At 42.6% G+C, this 22,947-nt stretch overlaps 1 protein-coding gene across 2 annotated transcripts; it reads left to right on the top strand.

The window, feature by feature from the left end:
• The first annotated feature begins 3,196 nt into the window (after positions 1-3,196).
• Positions 3,197-22,695, top strand: LOC131946789 (uncharacterized). Of its 2 annotated transcripts, XM_059307730.1 has the most exons (10): positions 3,197-3,610; positions 5,633-5,853; positions 7,719-7,944; positions 13,615-13,808; positions 14,035-14,254; positions 14,698-14,894; positions 15,404-15,602; positions 16,955-16,975; positions 21,593-21,709; positions 22,550-22,695. In XM_059307730.1, the coding sequence occupies exons 1-10, from the start codon at positions 3,553-3,555 to the stop codon at positions 22,612-22,614; spliced, it is 1,518 nt and encodes a 505-aa protein (XP_059163713.1). In that variant the 5' UTR covers positions 3,197-3,552; the 3' UTR covers positions 22,615-22,695. The 2 variants fall into 2 exon arrangements, with proteins under 2 accessions (XP_059163713.1, XP_059163716.1); XM_059307733.1 differs by lacking the exon at positions 22,550-22,695 and having other exon boundaries at positions 16,906-16,975; positions 21,593-21,710.
• The last annotated feature ends 252 nt before the right edge of the window (positions 22,696-22,947 follow it).

Below are 22,947 nucleotides of genomic sequence, written 5' to 3'. Positions count from 1 at the left end.
ATTACTTGTGTAAGTTGGATGTGTTAGTTGGTCTACTGACATTACTTGTGTAAGTTGGGTGTATTTATTTGATCTACTGACAATGCTTATGTGAGTTTACATTGTGTGTGTGTTTGATGCTGTACTGAACCCAGAATGGAGTTCAGTTGAGTTTAGTAGACTTTCATATTTTAAAGTTGGCTGGGTTTTTTTTTTGGGGGGGGGGGGCTGTACGCTGTGATATTTTCTGATACAAGGGATAATGGGAAATTAGATCACTTACTTAAAACTTCGAGTATTTTTTTAATGTGAAGTCGGCGTGGTCGAGTCGGTAAAGCTCATGGTTGCTAAACCGAAAACACCTCGAGTTCGAACCCTCGGGCAGATGAGGCTCGTTAACTGGTGATATCCACTCTTCTAGGAGATAAAACTCCAAAATCAAACAACTGCTGCCTTGTAGCTTGTTCTTGGTTGGACAAAGGCTATGGAAGCAAATCCAAAAAAAGCTCAGCCGTAACAATTGATTAAAATAAAGACTTTGAAAGAAGTTGTACTATTTGACTCGGGGTAAACAAAGACTGAAAGAAGATGTACTATTTGACTCGGGGTAAACAAAGACTGAAAGACGATGTACTCAGGGGCGTAGCGAGGGGGGGGGGCGGGGGGGTGCGGACCGCACCGGGTGACACCATTTAGGGGGGTGACACCAAGGCAAAAAATAGCAAAATATATAGAGAAAAACTCGAGGGGGGGGGGTGCAAATCGAAAGTTTGAGGGGGGGGGGGGGGGGGTGCAAATCGAAAACTCGAGGGGGGGGTGCAAATCGAAAGTTTGAGGGGGGGGGGTGCAAATCGAAAATTTGAAAGTTTGTCCCTGGGAAGGGTCTCTATGCCTCTGGGGGGGTGACACCATTAAGTGCCGCACCGGGTGACACCCGACCTCGCTACGCCACTGGATGTACTATTTGACTCGGGGTAAACAAAGACTGAAAGAAGATGTACTATTTGACTCGGGGTAAACAAAGACTGAAAGAAGATGTACTATTTGACTCGGGGTAAATTCCTGTTATGACTGTGCTCACAAACAAACATGTTTGCTCTTTTATCATTTGTAATTTACGATGAAAACGATTTTAAAATTCCACCAATCATTATTCTACCTTAGTCCACACCTTGATCTAGCTATGCCTGAATGGAGTGTGTAGTTACTGGAAGGACTGGCATACCAAGAAGAACTATTGGCGGTGTTTATGAAAAAAATGTCCATTAAAATAATAAAATTAAGCTTGTTTTTATATTCGTAGTCTTCATTTGTTCTGTTAGAGTCGGTTGTGTGTACATTTGGCTGAGGGGGTAGGGGGAATGGGGGTGGGGAGGGACGTAATGGGGTGGGGAGGGGGAATGGGGGTGGTGTTGAGGGTTTAGGAGCTAAGGGTTGAAGTGTGAAGCCTATACCAATGGATGTAAGTCATACGTTAGCAAACCGCTGATTCAACAATGATTTAGTTTTTTTGTGGACAATTGTAATCGTCGCCTGTTGTGAATGGACTTTGGTGTTTTGAATGGGTATGTGAGTATGTGTGTAGTGGAATGTGGATTAATAAAAGATATTGAGGGTATGAGAGTATGTGTGTAGTGGAATGTGGATTAATAAAAGATATTGAGGGTATGAGAGTATGTGTGTAGTGGAATGTGGATTAATAAAAGATGTTGAGAGTATGTGTGTAGTGGAATGTGGATTAATAAAAGATGTTGAGGGTATGTTTGTAGTGGAATGTGGATTAATAAAAGATATTGAGGGTATGAGAGTATGTGTGTAGTGGAATGTGGATTAATAAAAGATATTGAGGGTATGAGAGTATGTGTGTAGTGGAATGTGGATTAATAAAAGATGTTGAGAGTATGTGTGTAGTGGAATGTGGATTAATAAAAGATGTTGAGAGTATGTGTGTAGTGGAATGTGGATTAATAAAAGATGTTGAGAGTATGAGAGTACCGTTTTCTGATTTACATTTGTAATAGGTCTGGTAAGTAGGTCACCAACCAATTCTATGGCTCATGCAGGTTTTATTGAGTCGTAGAACTGGTTGGTGACCTACTTACTAGCCCTATTGGCGAGGTTTATTAAAACGAAACGTATTTATTAATGAAGTGGGGTGATTTTGTCAGCTCCATAGTACGTTTAAAACACGATATGAATACCTACACCAGCAATACACGGTTAGCAGACAGCCTAATGGTGACAAAACACAAAACTTTTCTCACCGCTGCTCTATGTTATGGTCAGTACGCTCATAGCCTAGAAAAATGTTAGTCATTTTCTATCGGCCAGCTGAAGCGAAATGAGGGTGGTACGGCTAATCTGCCGGTACGAATGTCCTGGTACGGCTAATCTGCCGGTACGAATGTCCTGGTACGGCTAATCTGCCGGTACGAATGTCCTGGTACGGCTAATCTGCCGGTACGAATGTCGTGGTACGGCTAATCTGCCGGTACGAATGTCCTGGTACGGCTAATCTGCCGGTACGAATGTCCTGGTACGGCTAATCTGCCGGTACGAATGTCCTGGTACGGCTAATCTGCCGGTACGAATGTCCCACCCCTACCTTATATGTATGCTGGAGATAGAGGGGTTGTTCAATTAAGGTTGTGCCTAATTAACATCTAATCAAGCAGCGATAGAGAAGACAGTCAATGATTCATTTCAGTTGACGATTTTCACGCTACATTCGGATTTACATTCGACACAAATCACCTTGATAGATCATGTGGACATATTGCACATGTGGAACAGACATAAACATCTGATGACCCAAGTGTCAAATGTACGAGAGGCTAGAGTTAGGTACACGAGTCAACACTTCAAATAAATATTCAAATATCTGATACGTTAGAGGTACACAAGGCAACACTTTAAATAAATATTCAAATATCTGATACGTTAGAGGTACACAAGGCAACACTTTAAATAAATATTCAAATATCTGATACGTTAGGGGTACACAAGGCAACACTTTAAATAAATATTCAAATATCTGATACGTTAGGGGTACACAAGGCAACACTTTAAATAAATATTCAAATATCTGATACGTTAGAGGTACACAAGTCAGAACTTCAAGTGCCCGATGAAGATTTCTAACAAAGGTGCGCAAATGTGCGTATTCTGCACCTGTTTGAACTTTAACTCGACTTTCGATAAACATAAAGAGGAAGTCACCCCTGATCCATATACAGATGTATTGAGGAAGTTAAACCAGATACAGATGTATTGAGGAAGTTAAACCAGATGTATTGAGGAAGTTAAAACAGATACAGATGTATTGAGGAAGTTAAACCAGATACAGATGTATTGAGGAAGTTAAACCAGATACAGATGTATTGAGGAAGTTAAACCAGATACAGATGTATTGATGAAGTTAAACCAGATACAGATGTATTGAGGAAGTTAAACCAGATACAGATGTATTGAGGAAGTTAAACCAGATACAGATGTATTGAGGACGTTAAACCAGATACAGATGTATTGAGGCAGATAACCCAGATACAGATGTAGTGAGGCAGATAAAGTGAGATGGAGTTGCTCATCCCCACCTTAACCTTGCTGGCCCACCTGCCCGTAGCAGCAGCGTGTGAGTAGCGAACGTTCATTAGACAAATATGAAAACTTTTAAGATAACACGCTTTTAACTCCACCCCCCCACCCCCCCCCCCCCCCCCAAAATGTAGTTCAAGTACCTAGATCTATATTGATCTAGATCTAATTTTCTTAAGTGAACAACTGGTCCGATAACATTTTTTTTCTTTTTACCTACACGCGAAAAATATACACTTTTGTTATATTCCGATTGAAAATTATAAAACAATTTGTAAATAGCATGTAGCCTATGTAGCCTATGTAGCCTATGTAGCCTATGTAGCCTATGTAGCCTATGTAGCCTATGTAGCCTATGTAGCCTATTTGCCTGCTGAGTATGGTTGATTTCGTTGTAAAATACCGCCGAAAGTGTTCAATAATCTGAGTAGCATACAACATAAGCTGAAATATTCGTTTACAAAAATTTGTCAGAACATTTCGGCAACGCAGGTTAGTCTACAGCGTCAGGAAAATGAATCGTTATATTTTTTAAATGCTGTCAACATTATCTCATTATCTAACAATATCTCACATATTTCACATTATCTCATAATCTCACATAATCTCACATTATCTCACATTATCTCACATTATCTCACATTATCTCACATTATCTCACAATATCTCACATTATCTCACATTATCTCACATTATCTCACATTATCTCACATTATCTCACATAATCTCACATAATCTCACATAATCTCACATTATCTCACATTATCTCACATTATCTCACATTATCTCACATTATCTCACACTATCTCACACTATCTCACATTATCTCACACTATCTCACATTATCTCACATTATCTCACATTATCTCACATTATCTCACATTATCTCACATTATCTCACATTATCTCACATTATCTCACATTATCTCACATTATCTCACATTATCTCACATTATCTCACATTATCTCACATTATCTCACATTATCTCACACTATCTCACATTATTTCACATTATCTCACATTATTTCACATTATCTCACATTATCTCACATTATCTCACATTATCTCACATTATCTCACATTATCTAACATTATCTCACATTATCTCACATTATCTCACATTATCTCACATTATCTCACATTATCTCACATTATCTCACATTATCTCACATTATCTCACATTATCTCACATTATCTCACATTATCTCACATTATCTCACATTATCTCACATTTTCTCACATTATCTCACATTATCTCACATTATCTCACATTATCTCACATTATCTCACAATATATCACATTATCTCACATTATCTCACATTATCTCACATTATCTCACATTATCTCACATTATCTCACACTATCTCACACTATCTCACATTATCTCACATTATCTCACATTATCTCACATTATCTCACATTATCTCACATTATCTCACATTATCTCACATTATCTCACATTATCTCACATTATCTCACATTATCTCACATTATCTCACACTATCTCACACTATCTCACATTATCTCACATTATCTCACATTATTTCACATTATCTCACATTATTTCACATTATCTCACATTATCTCACATTATCTCACATTATCTCACATTATCTCACATTATCTCACATTATCTCACATTATCTCACATTATCTCACATTATCTCACATTATCTCACATTATCTCACATTATCTCACATTATCTCACATTATCTCACATTATCTCACATTATCTCACATTATCTCACATTATCTCACATTATCTCACATTATCTCACATTATCTCACATTATCTCACATTATCTCACCAGCTGAGACAGAGTCGTGTCTAGCGACCCAGCTGTCAACAACTTCCCCGGCGGACTGAACAATCTAACAACAAATTTTAATTACTTTCCCGATTTTAGTTTAAAAATAAAGTCTAAGACCGTTCCCAAATTCTCAGACAATCTAACAACAAATTTTAATTACTTTCCCGATTTTAGTTTAAAAATAAAGTCTAAGACCGTTCCCAAATTCTCAGACAATGCAACAAAAAAATGTCACCAATTTCCAGATAAGACAGACATTCCGAGAGAAAATACCAGAGCCATCGTCCGACCCTCCACTGTGGCGGAAGAGGAAAACTACAACGTTTACTGTGACCCTGACATTGCCGGGGTCCCGAAAATCACGAGGGTTCAGGGCGTTTCCAATTTGTCTGTGGACTGGACGGACGGGCACCGCCCACCTGAGACGTATGCCAGCTACAGTGTCTGGAAACCCCATGTCTTTATTGTAAGTCGTGTGGGCAGTAGGGGTAGTTGGTAGTGTTGATATCTTTCTACTCAATGTGTCACATAGTTGATAGTGTTGATATCTTTCTACTCAATGTGTCACATAGTTGATAGTGTTGATATCTTTCTACTCAATGTGTCACATAGTTGATAGTGTTGATATCTTTCTACTCAATGTGTCACATAGTTGATAGTGTTGATATCTTTCTACTCAATGTGTCACATAGTTGATAGTGTTGATATCTTTCTACTCAATGTGTCACATAGTTGATAGTGTTGATATCTTTCTACTCAATGTGTCACATAGTTGGTAGTGTTGATATCTTTCTACTCAATGTGTCACATAGTTGATAGTGTTGATATCTTTCTACTCAATGTGTCACATAGTTGGTAGTGTTGATATCTTTCTACTCAATGTGTCACATAGTTGATAGTGTTGATATCTTTCTACTCAATGTGTCACATAGTTGATAGTGTTGATATCTTTCTACTCAATGTGTCACATAGTTGGTAGTGTTGATATCTTTCTACTCAATGTGTCACATAGTTGATAGTGTTGATATCTTTCTACTCAATGTGTCACATAGTTGGTAGTGTTGATATCTTTCTACTCAATGTGTCACATAGTTGATAGTGTTGATATCTTTCTACTCAATGTGTCACATAGTTGATAGTGTTGATATCTTTCTACTCAATGTGTCACATAGTTGGTAGTGTTGATATCTTTCTACTCAATGTGTCACATAGTTGATAGTGTTGATATCTTTCTACTCAATGTGTCACATAGTTGATAGTGTTGATATCTTTCTACTCAATGTGTCACATAGTTGGTAGTGTTGATATCTTTCTACTCAATGTGTCACATAGTTGATAGTGTTGATATCTTTCTACTCAATGTGTCACATAGTTGGTAGTGTTGATATCTTTCTACTCAATGTGTCACATAGTTGGTAGTGTTGATATCTTTCTACTCAATGTGTCACATAGTTGATAGTGTTGATATCTTTCTACTCAATGTGTGACATAGTTGGTAGTGTTGATATCTTTCTACTCAATGTGTCACATAGTTGGTAGTGTTGATATCTTTCTACTCAATGTGTCACATAGTTGATAGTGTTGATATCTTTCTACTCAATGTGTCACATAGTTGGTAGTGTTGATATCTTTCTAATCAATGTGTCACATAGTTGATAGTGTTGATATCTTTCTACTCAATGTGTCAACCGTTGATACTGTTGATATCGTTCTACTCGATGTGTTGATAATGTTCATACAGTATTTCTACGAGTATTTTGAGACTAGTTATTTGTTTGAAATCCAGCTAACCATTGATATTTCTAAGTTTTAACACAAGCTTTTATTTGCAATTCTACAATTGTATCTTTCGTTAAATTGTGTTAATTTTAATTCAACAACTGTATCTTTCGTTAAATTGTGTTAATGTTAATTCTACAACTGTATCTTTCGTTAAATTGTGTTGACTTCAATTCTACAACTGTATCTTCCGTTAAATTGTGTTAATTTTAATTCTACAACTGTATCTTTCGTTTAATTGTGTTAATTTTAATTCTACAACTGTATCTTTCGTTAAATTGTGTTAATTTTAATTCAACAACTGTATCTTTCGTTAAATTGTGTTAATGTTAATTCTACAACTGTATCTTTCGTTAAATTGTGTTGACTTCAATTCTACAATTGTACACTTCGCCATAAAGCAAATGTTTAAAACAACCTAAACAATATTTACCACAAGTTTTCTTTTTCAGTCAATTTTTCCACAACTTTTCAATTTACCATTGTTACCCCTCAATGTTTACTACCTTCTTTTTACCTTCTTAATTTACCCCCCCCCCCCCATGTGTCCAGCGCCCCACCCGCCCTGTGCCAGCGGATTGGTTGAGACGCTGGGTGTTTGACGTGAGGGCGGGGGAGGCCTTGAATGGGCGTGGTCTGATGGACAGAAGCGCCGTGAGCATCAAGATGTCTGCCACACGCGCACGCCTCACAGAGTCTGGTACTTTCTGCTGCAACGCTTCATATCACAACTTTAACGGGGAGGTGCAGTCTGTGGCCAGGTGTGAGGCCATGAAGGGTAGGTCTTTAGCCAGGTGTGAGTAGGTCTATAGCATGGTGTGGGTAGGTCTATAGCCAGGTGTGGGTAGGTCTATAGGTCTTTAGCCAGGTGAGGGTAGGTCTTTAGACAGGTGTGGGTAGGTCTTTAGCCAGGTGTGGGTAGGTCTTTAGCCAGGTGTGGGTAGGTCTTTAGTCAGGTGAGGGTAGGTCTTTAGCCAGGTGAGGGTAGGTCTATAGCCAGGTGTGGGTAGGTCTTTAGGTCTTTAGCCAGGTGAGGGTAGGTCTTTAGCCAGGTGTGGGTAGGTCTTTAGGTCTTTAGCCAGGTGTGGGTAGGTCTATAGGTCTTTAGCCAGGTGTGGGTAGGTCTTTAGCCAGGTGTGGGTAGGTCTTTAGCCAGGTGTGGGTAGGTCTTTAGCCAGGTGTGGGTAGGTCTTTAGGTCTTTAGCCAGGTGTGGGTAGGTCTATAGGTCTTTAGCCATGTGTGGGTAGGTCTTTAGCCAGGTGTGGGTAGGTCTTTAGCCAGATGTGGGTAGGTCTTTAGCCAGGTGTGGGTAGGTCTTTAGCCAGGTGTGGGTAGGTCTTTAGCCAGATGTGGGTAGGTCTTTAGCCAGGTGTGGGTAGGTCTTTAGCCAGGTGTGGGTAGGTCTATAGCCAGGTGTGGGTAGGTCTTTAGCCAGGTGTGGGTAGGTCTTTAGCCAGGTGTGGGTAGGTCTTTAGCCAGGTGTGGGTAGGTATTTAGCCAGGTGTGGGTAGGTCTTTAGCCAGGTCTGGGTAGGTCTTTAGCCAGGTGTGGGTAGGTCTTTAGCCAGGTGTGGGTAGGTATTTAGCCAGGTGTGGGTAGGTCTTTAGCCAGGTGTGGGTAGGTCTTTAGCCAGGTGTGGGTAGGTCTTTAGACAGGTGTGGGTAGGTCTTTAGCCAGGTGTGGGTAGGTCTTTAGCCAGGTGTGGGTAGGTCTTTAGCCAGGTGTGGGTAGGTCTTTAGCCAGGTGTGGGTAGGTCTTTAGACAGGTATGGGTAGGTCTTTAGCCAGGTGTGGGTAGGTCTTTAGCCAGGTGTGGGTAGGTCTTTAGCCAGGTGTGGGTAGGTCTTTAGCCAGGTGTGGGTAGGTCTTTAGCCAGGTGTGGGTAGGTCTTTAGCCAGGTGTGGGTAGGTCTTTAGCCAGGTGTGGGTAGGTCTTTAGCCAGGTGTGGGTAGGTCTATAGGTCTATAGCCAGGTGTGGGTAGGTCTATAACCAGGTGTGGGTAGGTCTTTAGCCAGGTGTGGGTAGGTCTTTAGCCAGGTGTGGGTAGGTCTTTAGCCAGGTGTGGGTAGGTCTATAGCCAGGTGTGGGTAGGTCTATAGCCAGGTGTGGGTAGGTCTATAGGTCTTTAGCCAGGTGTGGGTAGGTCTTTAGCCAGGTGAGGGTAGGTCTATAACCAGGTGCGGGTAGGTTTATAGCCAGGTATGGGTAGGTCTATAGCCAGGTATGGGTAGGTCTTTAGCCAGGTATGGGTAGGTCTATAGCCAGGTGTGGGTAGGTCTATAGCCAGGTATGGGTAGGTCTTTAGCCAGGTATGGGTAGGTCTATAGCCAGGTGTGGGTAGGTCTATAGCCAGGTATGGGTAGGTCTTTAGCCAGGTATGGGTAGGTCTATAGCCAGGTGTGGGTAGGTCTATAGGTCTTCAGCCAAGTGTGGGTAGGTCTATAGCCAGGTGAGGGTAGGTCTATAGCCAGGTATGGGTAGGTCTTTAGCCAGGTATGGGTAGGTCTATAGCCAGGTGTGGGTAGGTCTATAGCCAGGTATGGGTAGGTCTTTAGCCAGGTATGGGTAGGTCTATAGCCAGGTGTGGGTAGGCCTATAGGTCTTTAGCCAGGTGTGGGCAGGTCTATAGCCAGGTGTGGGTAGGTCTATAGCCAGGTGAGGGTAGGTCTATAGCCAGGTATGGGTAGGTCTTTAGCCAGGTATGGGTAGGTCTATAGCCAGGTGTGGGTAGGTCTTTAGCCAGGTGTGGGTAGGCCTATAGGTCTTTAGCCAGGTGTGGGCAGGTCTATAGCCAGGTGTGGGTAGGTCTATAGGTCTATAGCCAGGTGTGGGTAGGTCTATAGGTCTTTAGCCAGGTGTGGGTAGGTCTTTAGCCAGGTGTGGGTAGGTCTTTAGCCAGGTGTGGGTAGGTCTTTAGCCAGGTGTGGGTAGGTCTATAGGTCTATAGCCTGGTATGGGTAAGTCTATAACCAGATGTGGGTAGGTCTTTAGCCAGGTGTGGGTAGGTCTTTAGCCAGGTGTGGGTAGGTCTTTAGCCAGGTGTGGGTAGGTCTATAGCCAGGTGTGGGTAGGTCTTTAGCCAGGTGTGGGTAGGTCTTTAGCCAGGTCTGGGTAGGTCTTTAGCCAGGTGTGGGTAGGTCTTTAGCCAGGTGTGGGTAGGTCTTTAGCCAGGTGTGGGTAGGTCTTTAGCCAGGTGTGGGTAGGTCTTTAGCCAGGTGTGGGTAGGTCTTTAGACAGGTATGGGTAGATCTTTAGCCAGGTGTGGGTAGGTCTTTAGCCAGGTGTGGGTAGGTCTTTAGCCAGGTGTGGGTAGGTCTTTAGCCAGGTGTGGGTAGGTCTTTAGCCAGGTGTGGGTAGGTCTTTAGCCAGGTGTGGGTAGGTCTTTAGCCAGGTGTGGGTAGGTCTATAGGTCTTTAGCCAGGTGTGGGTAGGTCTTTAGCCAGGTGAGGGTAGGTCTATAACCAGGTGCGGGTAGGTCTATAGCCAGGTATGGGTAGGTCTATAGCCAGGTCTGGGTAGGTCTATAGCTAGGTGTGGGTAGGTCTATAGCCATGTGTGAGTAGGTCTATAGCCAGGTATGGGTAGGTCTATAACCAGGTGTGGGTAGGTCTTTAGCCAGGTGTGGGTAGGTCTATAGGTCTTCAGCCAAGTGTGGGTAGGTCTATAGCCAGGTGAGGGTAGGTCTATAGCCAGGTATGGGTAGGTCTTTAGCCAGGTATGGGTAGGTCTATAGCCAGGTGTGGGTAGGTCTTTAGCCAGGTGTGGGTAGGTCTATAGGTCTTTAGCCAGGTGTGGGTAGGCCTATAGGTCTTTAGCCAGGTGTGGGTAGGTCTATAGCCAGGTGTGGGTAGGTCTATAGGTCTATAGCCAGGTGTGCGTAGGTCTATAGGTCTTTAGCCAGGTGTGGGTAGGTCTATAGGTCTTTAGCCAGGTGTGGGTAGGTCTATAGCCAGGTATGGGTAGGTCTATAGCCAGGTGTGGGTAGGTCTTTAGCCAGGTGTGGGTAGGTCTTTAGACAGGTGTGGGTAGGTCTTTAGCCAGGTGTGGGTAGGTCTTTAGCCAGGTGTGGGTAGGTCTTTAGCCAGGTGTGGGTAGGTCTTTAGCCAGGTGTGGGTAGGTCTTTAGACAGGTATGGGTAGGTCTTTAGCCAGGTGTGGGTAGGTCTTTAGCCAGGTGTGGGTAGGTCTTTAGCCAGGTGTGGGTAGGTCTTTAGCCAGGTGTGGGTAGGTCTTTAGCCAGGTGTGGGTAGGTCTTTAGCCAGGTGTGGGTAGGTCTTTAGCCAGGTGTGGGTAGGTCTTTAGCCAGGTGTGGGTAGGTCTATAGGTCTATAGCCAGGTGTGGGTAGGTCTATAACCAGGTGTGGGTAGGTCTTTAGCCAGGTGTGGGTAGGTCTTTAGCCAGGTGTGGGTAGGTCTTTAGCCAGGTGTGGGTAGGTCTATAGCCAGGTGTGGGTAGGTCTATAGCCAGGTGTGGGTAGGTCTATAGGTCTTTAGCCAGGTGTGGGTAGGTCTTTAGCCAGGTGAGGGTAGGTCTATAACCAGGTGCGGTTAGGTTTATAGCCAGGTATGGGTAGGTCTATAGCCAGGTCTGGGTAGGTCTATAGCTAGGTGTGGGTAGGTCTATAGCCATGTGTGAGTAGGTCTATAGCCAGGTGTGGGAAGGTCTATAGGTCGTTAGCCAGGTGTGGGTAGGTCTATAGCCAGGTGTGGGTAGGTCTATAACCAGGTGTGGGTAGGTCTTTAGCCAGGTGTGGGTAGGTCTATAACCAGGTGTGGGTAGGTTTATAGCCAGGTGTGGGTAGGTCTTTAGCCAGGTGTGGGTAGGTCTATAGCCAGGTGTGGGTAGGTCTATAGGTCTTTAGCCAGGTGTGGGTAGGTCTTTAGGTCTTTAGCCAGGTGTGTGTAGGTTTATAGCCAGGTGTGGGTAGGTCTATAGCCAGGTGTGGGTAGGTCTTTAGCCAGGTGTGGGTAGGTCTTTAGCCAGGTGTGGGTAGGTCTATAGCCAGGTGTGGGTTGGTCTTTAGCCAGGTGTGGGTAGGTCTATAGGTCTATAGCCAGGTGAGGGTAGGTCTTTAGCCAGGTGTGGGTAGGTCTATAGGTCTTTAGCCAGGTGTGGGTATGTCTATAACCAGGTGCGGGTAGGTCTATAGCCAGGTATGGGTAGGTCTATAGCCAGGTCTGGGTAGGTCTATAGCTAGGTGTGGGTAGGTCTATAGCCATGTGTGAGTAGGTCTATATCCAGGTGAGGGTAGGTCTATAACCAGGTATGGGTAGGTCTTTAGCCAGGTATGGGTAGGTCTATAGCCAGGTGTGGGTAGGTCTTTAGCCAGGTGTGGGTAGGTCTATAGGTCTTTAGCCAGGTGTAGGTAGGCCTATAGGTCTTTAGCCAGTTGTGGGTAGGTCTATAGCCAGGTGTGGGTAAGTCTATAGGTCTATAGCCAGGTGTGGGTAGGTCTATAGGTCTTTAGCCAGGTGTGGGTAGGTCTATAGCCAGGTGTGGGTAGGTCTATAGCCAGGTGTGGGTAGGTCTATAGCCAGGTGTGGGTAAGTCTATAGCCAGGTGTGGGTAGGTCTATAGCCAGGTGTGGGTAGGTCTATAGGTCTTTAGCCAGGTGTGGGTAGGTCTATAGCCAGGTGTGGGTAGGTCTATAGCCAGGTGTGGGTAGGTCTATAGCCAGGTGTGGGTAGGTCTTTAGCCAGGTGTGGGTAGGTCTATAGCCAGGTGTGGGTAGGTCTATAGGTCTTTAGCCAGGTGTGGGTAGGTCTATAGCCAGGTGTGGGTAGGTCTTTAGCCAGGTGTAGGTAGGTCTGTAGGTCTATAGCCAGGTGTGGGTAGGTCTTTAGCCAGGTGTGGGTAGGTCTTTAGCCAGGTGTGGGTAGGTCTATAGCCAGGTGAGGGTAGGTCTATAGCCAGGTATGGGTAGGTCTTTAGCCAGGTATGGGTAGGTCTATAGCCAGGTGTGGGTAGGTCTTTAGGTCTATAGCCAGGTGAGGGCCATGTAGGTCATCTCTATTGCCGAGTATCTATTGCAATGTTCACAATTTTGAATATTTTGGCAGAGGTTGAATTTTGTCTTAAAGCAACAGATCTTTAGAGAACTACAGCTTATAGTGCCTTTACAAGAATTCCACTTACAAGAATTCCACATGCTTCATTAGAAAGCAAATTAGGACATTAGTGATGCTAACCTCTAGTATGCTAATGGAAATAACCCATAGCATCCATCAAAATGATTTCAACCAGTTTCTCTTAATCGTAAGCAAACTAACCCTTCCCGTTCCCCTAACCCCGCCCCTTTGTACGAAATGTAAAAAGATATATACTTTCTGTACAATAAGTTGGAACATTTGGCACCGACCAACGCTAGGTTCGTTTTGATGACGTAGTTTTAAGCTCTGAACTCTTTCAGTAACCCAAACATGTTAGTTGACCTTTGAACTCTGACAGTGACCCACCACGACATCGTGAGTAGGAAACGTGTCAAGGTCAACGGTCCCTTCACCTTGACCTGTGACGCGAACCATGTCGGCGTCCCTCGCTTGACTTCCGGTCTGTACAGGCTAGTGATCAGCTTCAGCGAGGGAGGGGAGAGGAGGGTCCTGGCTAGGCTCGGCATCGGCTCGTTTCAACTCAAGGTCGCGGTAGGTCAGGGCGTGGTTGTCAAGGTCGTGGTATGTCTGGTGTCTGTCAAGGTCACGGTAGGCCAGGGTGTCTGTAAAGATCGTGTTACGTCACATAAATTGTTAAAGCATATTAACATTTGTATGTTAACACATCCCATACAACACTATATATACAACCCACCATATATCCACTACAACTTTCTATAGATCGCACAAACCATCATTGTAAGATAACTTTATGTAGAGCCCACCAGAGACATGGCCGCCTAGAAACTGGACCTTCACCTTCCACGGGGCAGAGAAACTGGACGACTCTGGCCGATTGAACCGTGACGCGGCTGTGGTCGAACTGTCGATCAATGACGCCCTGCTCGCAGACTCCGGCTGCTACTGCTGTCAGGCGACCTACTTCCTACACAGCACGGACGTCGAGCACGATCTCACGCGGTGTGCCAACGTCACAGGTACCTCCTTTCTGACGCTTATGTGACAGTTTGTCGGGCATTGGCCGGCCAGTTCGCGCATTGGCTGATTCGCTTGGCCAATGTCCGAAGATGTTAGCATTGACTGCAGATTTCGTTCTTTGGCTACGTCAGTTACCCTCCCCTTGTTGATAATAATATGGTGCTGAGGATAGAGAGAATGGGTGGGGGCAGAGGCGTAGCGATCCTTCCCGGCGCCCGGGGACAAACTTTCGATTTGCACACACCCCCCCCTCGAACTTTTCATTTGCACCCCCCCCCCCTCAAACTTTCAATTTGGCGCCCCCCTAATGTCGGCGCCCGGGGACATATGCCCCCCCCCCCTTCGCTACGCCTCTGGGTGGGGATGTATCTGTGTGAATGAGGGGTAGACAGACCAAACACAAATAGCCCACTCGTAAGGTCACTTGACCAAACCATCTCAGTGACGGAGAGCAGCATCATTGAGCCGAAGGTGGTTTCTGTGGGGCGACCTTTCAACGTGACCTGTGACCCCGACCTTGCGGGGGTGGAAGAGGTCATCTACGGCGTGCAGCTGATGATGATCACGTGGGCGCCACCAGCAGAACAGCCGGTCGACATGGCTCACATGATAAGTGACACCAAGCCAAGAATTTTTTTTGTAAGTATCGTATCGAACGTTGTAAGTATCGTATCGAACGTTGTAAGTATCGTATCGAGTGTTATAAGTATCGAATGTTGTAAGTATCGTATCGTACGTTTTAAGTATAGTATCGAGTGCTGCTTATATTGTTTTGAGTGTTGTAAGTATCGTATCGAATGTCGTAAGTAACGAATGTTGTAAGTATCGTATCGTACGTTATAAGTATCCTATCGAATGTTCTAAGTATCGTATCAAATGTTGTAAGTATCGTATCGAATGTTTTAAATATCGTATTGAGTGTTGTAAGTCACGAATGTTGTAAGTATCCAATGTTGTCAAGTTTATGTTGTCGCGTTTTGCTGTTGTCATGTTTTGATGATGACCTTGAAAAGAATTTAAAAAGTATGACCTGTGGGCTGATTATATTCAGTGTGGGAATATGTGGGTGGGTGTGTGTGTGTAGACGGGTGGGTGTATGTGGTGTGGGTGTGTGTACGTGTGTGAACAGAAAATGTTGATGTATCTAGAACCATACCCTGAGCCACTGGCAGTTCAAGTTTCGAGGGGACCAAACGATCAACGCGGCTGACACGTTCGACAGGAACATGCCCCAGGTCAGCCTGACCGTGCAGACGGCCATGACGTCAGACTCGGGCAGATTTTGCTGCCACGCGAGATACTACGCTACGGTATTCAAAAAAGTTGAGCATTGTCAGGATTTGTACGGTATGTTGTACCTTTGTCAGGATTTGTACGGTATGTTGTACCTTTGTCAGGATTTGTACGGTATGTTGTACCTTTGTCAGGATTTGTACGGTATGTTGTACCTTTGTCAGGATTTGTACGGTATGTTGTACCTTTGTCAGGATTTGTACGGTATGTTGTACCTTTGTCAGGATTTGTACGGTATGTTCTACCTTTGTCAGGATTTGTACGGTATGTTGTACCTTTGTCAGGATTTGTACGGTATGTTGTACCTTTGTCAGGATTTGTACTTTATGATGTACGGTATCAGAGGAATGGTGTTTGTTTGTGTGGTTGGTGTGGTTGGTGTGGTTGTGTGGTTGATATGGTTGGTGTGGTTGTGTGGTTGGTGTGGTTGTGTGGGTGCTGTGGTTGGTGTGGTTGTGTGGTTGATATGGTTGGTGTGGTTGTGTGGTTGGTGTGGTTGTGTGGTTGGTGTGGTGGGTGTGGTTGGTGTGGTGGGTGTGGTTGTGTGGTGGGTGTGGTTGTGTGGTTGGTGTGGTGGTGTGGTTGGTGTGGTGGGTGTGGTTGGTGTGGTGGGTGTGGTTGGTGTGGTGGGTGTGGTTGTGTGGTTGGTGTGGTGGTGTGATTGGTGTGGTAGTGTGGTTGGTGTGGTGGGTGTGGTTGGTGTGGTGGGTGTGGTTGGTGTGGTGGGTGTGGTTGTGTGGTTGGTGTGGTGGTGTGGTTGGTATGGTTGGTGTGGTTGGTGTGGTTGTTTGGTGGGTGTGGTGGTGTGGTTGTGTGGTTGGTATGGTTGGTGTGGTTGGTGTGGTTGTTTGGTAGGTGTGGTTGGTGTGGTTGTTTGGTTGCGTATTTGGTGTGGTTGTGTGGTTGGTGTGGTTGTTTGGTGGGTGTGGTTGTGTGGTTTGTGTGGTTGGTGTGGTTAATATCAGACAGACATCAATCTGATGGGAACAGTAATCAAATATCAAGAATCAAATAATCTTTTTCAAAGTAGTGCCATGATGTGTGCTACATCCTCATTGGCTGATTCAGCTACAATTGACAAGTTTTTTTTTAGCCTAATGAAATCGAACTTGGATTATCGGCTAAAACATGGAAAATTTAATCAAACATGGAACAACAAATCAAACAGGGAACATCAAATCAAACATGGAACATCAAATCAAACATGGAACATCAACACAAACAAACACGTCTTCCTCATCCCTAAACGAAACAGGTTAACTTTAATCTGATACACATTGTGAAAAGTGTATGTGTACCAGTGTTCTGACTTGTAGCTACATTATAGAGTACGGTAGAAAATTATCTCAATCTTTAGTTCAAGAAGAAACAAGTTTTTCGCCAATGTCACTATTGTTTTCTTTCAGTTTTCGATATTAATTCTGGGGGTAAGTTAATAGTTTTTTTTTACGTTCTTCCCAATTGTCGTTCTTTATTTTACACTTAAATAAATTATCTTTTTTACTTTCTCGTATATACGAGGTATAGAGAAAGTATTGTAATCGTGCAAAAAATAATCTCACTGATACGGAAAAACATAATTTTGCAATCTTGCCCTTATGTCTGTGTGTCTGTAAACACGATAACTTGAGTACCGTTACAGCTAGATTGATGAAATTTCATATACAAGTATTTTATCAAAATCGTAGATCCGTATCAACTTTTGAGCGATAACCGGAAGTGGTACTTCTTTTACTTTGAATTTTTCAAAAGCCTATAACTTGAGTAATATTTCAGATAAATGAGATTTCACACGTAAGTAACAGATCTAATTCATTATCTTCTGTCAAATTTTGAGTAATTTCCGTTGACCGGAAGTACTAATTTACGCTATTTCCGATTTCTCAAAAAACTAATGTAAATTTATAAAGTACTAGAATACCCGTCATCCCTTGGATAACTGTGGGTTTCGGGGGTCATCCATCAAAAAACATCACGTCTGTCACTCAGAGGCATAGCGAGCCTTCCCGGCGCCCGGGGACAAACTTTTCGATTTTAACCCCCCCCCCCCCCCAAGATTTCGATTTTCAACCCCCCCCCTCAAACTTTTGATGTGCACCCCCTCCCCCCCCCCCCCCCACTCAAACTTTCGATTTGAACCCCCCTCAACCTTTCAATTTATTATTCCAAACCATTTTGGCGCCCCAACATACGTCCCCCCGCCCCCCCCCTTCACCCCCCCCCGCCTCCCCTTTACCCCCCCCCCCGCCTCCCCTTCCCCCCCCCCCCCGCCTCCCCTTCCCCCCCCCCCTCCTCGCTACGCTACTGCAGTGTCACTTATCGTCACAAAAACAGAGCCCACATTCAAAAATATGTTTCTTATCTTTTAAAAACACCGAAAACACCGATTTCGGACTATCCCTTCATATACTGACGTCACATGTGACCTACTCAACTCTACTTCACCTGCCCAGTGTCCCGCCAAGTCTCAGACAACATGTTTTTATCGTTTAAAAAACGATTCCAGCCGAGCATGTCTCTGACCACACTATCCTTTCATATGGTTAGGACAAAGAAACAGATGAACTCTACTTCACCTGCCCTGTATCCTGCCAAGTTCAGATAGGCAACTTTATCATTAACATCTAAAAAAAAAAAATTGAAAAAAAAAATCATTTTTTATCATTAACATCTAAAAAAAAAAAATTGAAAAAAAATATCATTGACATATTGGTCTAGAACCTGTACCACTCGCATGAGAGCGGACTACGCTACAAACTTAGCTATTTACTCGTGACGTCACAAATGAATTTTTATACTATACTTTGATGCAACTTGATTTCGAGCGTCTAGTCTAGAAGTAGTAACTTTCAAATTAAATTTTATCTTAAATTTGCCAAACAAAGATTTATATAAAATAATTAAGGCCTGAAATAGATTCTAGATGTATTAAGGCCTGAAATAGATTCTAGATGTAGAATTTACATTAAGTCTAGATTTAGAATTTACATTGAGTTTAGTGATCTAGATCTAGGCTAGATTCATAAATTTCCTTCGACAGCTGATCTTTAGATCTAGAGAAATTTATTGTAAAACTAAATGAAAAAAGACAGTTGAAAATTGATATAAGTGTTGGAACGTAATAAATACAGCAAACGGACGTATTGTTAAAGTTATGACCGACAGAAAATTAGATTTAGAACGCGTTAAACTTTGGAATGGGAACACAATTTTCTTCGATAGACGCCGCCATTTTATTGTACTAAAGAGTCAACAAAAAACTCTGACGTCACTATCAAGGGACGTCACTATCCCCACAAAGTTTATTCAAAGTATTAACATTTTTTAAAAAATACGGTTAATTTAACAATGAATAAATCAATAAATTAATTAACGTCTTTAAATAAATGTGTGATTAACAGATTGTCTGCATTAAAAAATTATTCTCTACCTACATACTATTTTACAGCTCTCCAGATAGAGCCGAACATATCAGGATACTTGATCAGGCAAACAAACAAACAAACAAAAAAACAAAAAAATAAATATTCAAACATGTAAACAAACTTGACTTTTAGTAGTATATAGACTAATAATATTCCGCACTATTTTGCACATTTTATTTGGCGTTCACTGGTGTGCAATTATTTTTTCTACGAGATTTTATTCCATTTTAAAAAGTTTTAATATTTAAAATGAATTAAAAATCATAACTATATCCCGAGTTCCCATCACCTGTTATTTTATACAAGAATATTCGAGAAAGTTTAGGGGAGATCACTCCCGGTTTATTAATTTTTCATTCAATAATTTTCATTCATTATTTTATATATTGTACATTTTCGTGGATTACTTTAAGTCTCTGCACAATGTGACTTCGACCTATTAACGTAGCCGATAGATCTTAAAAACAAGATCACGGGGAAATATATTTTTATAGAATACGCGGTGCTTATACTACAGAGGGTCTTGACCACAGGTGCTTATACTACAGAGGGTCTTGACCACAGATGCTTATACTACAGAGGGTCTTGACCACAGGTGCTTATACAACAGAGGGTCTTGGCCACAGGTGCTTATACAACAGAGGGTCTTGACCACAGGTGCTTATACTACAGAGGGTCTTGGCCACAGGTGCTTATACAACAGAGGGTCTTGACCACAGGTGCTTATACAACAGAGGGTCTTGACCACAGGTGCTTATACAACAGAGGGTCTTGACCACAGGTGTTTTGTCTATACACGTTCAGGATTTACAAAGAATTAACTGCTGTTTTTTTTTTTTTTGTTTTTTTATGAGCGGCATGGTGTGATAGGATGTTTGACCTATCATATATAAATACAACTCAATGTATATGTTTATCACATATACATACAACTCCATTTTTATGTGCGATGTATTTTCAAGCATCTTAAATATTTAATTGTAATACTTTTACCTTGATGGGCCTACATGTTCTATTATTCTTAACTCAAACTTGTCATTAAAATTGTATGAATCGCCGCATGAATTTCAACTAAATAACACAATATTATTATTGAAAAAACTAGACACGGACAAAGACTAGATTGTAAAACTAATCTCCCCTTAAACGCTGCCCTATGTTTTCAGTGACTAACCTCCCCTGTATGATGCCCTATGTTTTCAGTGACTAACCTCCCCTGTATGATGCCCTATGTTTTCAGTGACTAATCTCCCCTTAAACGCTGCCCTATGTTTTCAGTGACTAACCTCCCCTGTATGATGCCCTATGTTTTCAGTGACTAACCTCCCCTGTATGATGCCCTATGTTTTCAGTGACTAATCTCCCCTGTATGATGCCCTATGTTTTCAGTAACTAACCTCCCCTGTATGATGCCCTATGTTTTCAGTGACTAATCTCCCCTGTATGATGCCCTATGTTTTCAGTAACTAACCTCCCCTGTATGATGCCCTATGTTTTCAGTGACTAACCTCCCCTGTATGATGCCCTATGTTTTCAGTGACTAATCTCCCCTGTATGATGCCCTATGTTTTCAGTGACTAACCTCCCCTGTATGATGCCCTATGTTTTCAGTGACTAACCTCCCCTGTATGATGCCCTATGTTTTCAGTAACTAACCTCCCCTGTATGATGCCCTATGTTTTCAGTGACTAACCTCCCCTGTATGATGCCCTATGTTTTCAGTGACTAATCTCCCCTGTATGATGCCCTATGTTTTCAGTAACTAACCTCCCCTGTATGATGCCCTATGTTTTCAGTGACTAACCTCCCCTGTATGATGCCCTATGTTTTCAGTGACTAACCTCCCCTTAACTGCTGCCCTATGTTTTCAGTGACTAACCTCCCCTGTATGATGCCCTATGTTTTCAGTGACTAACCTCCCCTGTATGATGCCCTATGTTTTCAGTGACTAACCTCCCCTTAACTGCTGCCCTATGTTTTCAGTGACTAACCTCCCCTGTATGATGCTCTATGTTTTCAGTGACTAACCTCCCCTTAACTGCTGCCCTATGTTTTCAGTGACTAACCTCCCCTGTATGATGCCCTATGTTTTCAGTGACTAACCTCCCCTTAACTGCTGCCCTATGTTTTCAGTGACTAACCTCCCCTGTATGATGCTCTATGTTTTCAGTGACTAACCTCCCCTTAACTGCTGCCCTATGTTTTCAGTGACTAACCTCCCCTTAACTGCTGCCCTATGTTTTCAGTGACTAACCTCCCCTGTATGATGCCCTATGTTTTCAGTGACTAACCTCCCCTGTATGATGCCCTATGTTTTCAGTGACTAACCTCCCCTTAACTGCTGCCCTATGTTTTCAGTGACTAACCTCCCCTGTATGATGCTCTATGTTTTCAGTGACTAACCTCCCCTTAACTGCTGCCCTATGTTTTCAGTGACTAACCTCCCCTGTATGATGCCCTATGTTTTCAGTGACTAACCTCCCCTGTATGATGCCCTATGTTTTCAGTGACTAACCTCCCCTGTATGATGCCCTATGTTTTCAGTGACTAACCTCCCCTTAACTGCTGCCCTATGTTTTCAGTGACTAACCTCCCCTGTATGATGCTCTATGTTTTCAGTGACTAACCTCCCCCAATCAGTTAGTGGAGGTCCCATTGTTCGTATGACCTCAGCTCTACTGATTGGATTACTGGCCCTGAGTCTGTGGCAGATTTACTGGCCCTTAACTAGCTCAGGTACTGTACATTTAGTTCAGGTACTATATATATATATATATATATATATATATATATATATATATATATATATATATATATATATATATATATATACAAACAATAATATAATATAATAATATAATATAATAATATAATAAATAACGAAAAGTTTATAATACAAATTACGATACACAATACTTAACACACTCGTCCACGTCTTCTCTCAACCACACACACCAACCAACTGCAACACACCTTAGCACACGCTCTGTTACCCGTCAACTGACACACCTCACGTGAACACCTCTTGTTCTATGTAAACACACTCAACATAGGCTACAACTATATACAAAAAAAAAAGGTACCTGTTGTTCGAGCACACAACACATACACTCACACACACACACACACACTCACAAAATCAGGGGAGGCTACATGTAAGGGACGTAAGACATTTCATTAGTTGAGGTGCTGGTAACGTGTTGAAATAAATATATTCTCCATGTAGTTGTGTTTCATTAGTTGAGGTGCTGGTAACGTGTTGAAATAAATATATTCTCCAGGTGGTTGTGTTTCATTAGTTGAGGTGCTGGTAACGTGTTGAAATAAATATATTCTCCATGTAGTTGTGTTTCATTAGTTGAGGTGCTGGTAACGTGTTGAAATAAATATATTCTCCAGGTGGTTGTGTTTCATTAGTTGAGGTGCTGGTAACGTGTTGAAATAAATATATTCTCCAGGTGGTTGTGTTTCATTAGTTGAGGTGCTGGTAACGTGTTGAAATAAATATATTCTCCAGGTGGTTGTGTTTCATTAGTTGAGGTGCTGGTAACGTGTTGAAATAAATATATTCTCCAGGTGGTTGTGTGGTATCTCCCCGAGGTCATCACGTGGTTACAATCACTAAATCACGTGGCCACTGATGCGTGTCAGCCATTGGACAACTGGCAAACACAACAAGCCAGGAAACAACACACTCTTAAAATAGAATAAACATCGCTTTAAATGACAACAAATTGATGCATCACTTGCTGTCTGTTGTCTGTTGATTGCAATGTTCTATGTGGTCTTTGATGTGGTGACTACCACTAGTGACCCACTGGTCATCCTTGACCTCACATTAAGCAAATGGTCGTCCTTGAACTTACAGCCTATCTCTCGGATACTATTGAAGCCAGAATTTTCCCCAAATATTTATATCACATTTAATTGAATATAATGTAAGCTTTTCAACTTAAATCATAGATAAAAAAACA

The sequence above is a fragment of the Physella acuta genome, unplaced genomic scaffold (assembly GCF_028476545.2).
Source record: "Physella acuta isolate Inbredline_101_S28 unplaced genomic scaffold, ASM2847654v3 ptg000054l, whole genome shotgun sequence".
Lineage (NCBI taxonomy): Eukaryota > Metazoa > Mollusca > Gastropoda > Physidae > Physella > Physella acuta.
The sequence above is the reverse complement of the archived record's forward strand: the minus strand, read 5'-3'. Positions and strand labels throughout refer to the sequence as shown.

Bases quoted from the DNA above. Each gene is read 5' to 3' on its own strand.
- LOC131946789 (XM_059307730.1), top strand. From the start codon at position 3,553: ATGGAGTTGCTCATCCCCACCTTAACCTTGCTGGCCCACCTGCCCGTA. The intron at 14,255-14,697 runs GTACCTCCTTTC...AAACCATCTCAG, and splicing joins GCGGTGTGCCAACGTCACAG to TGACGGAGAGCAGCATCATT. The intron at 21,710-22,549 runs GTACTGTACATT...TATATTCTCCAG, and splicing joins CTGGCCCTTAACTAGCTCAG to GTGGTTGTGTGGTATCTCCC.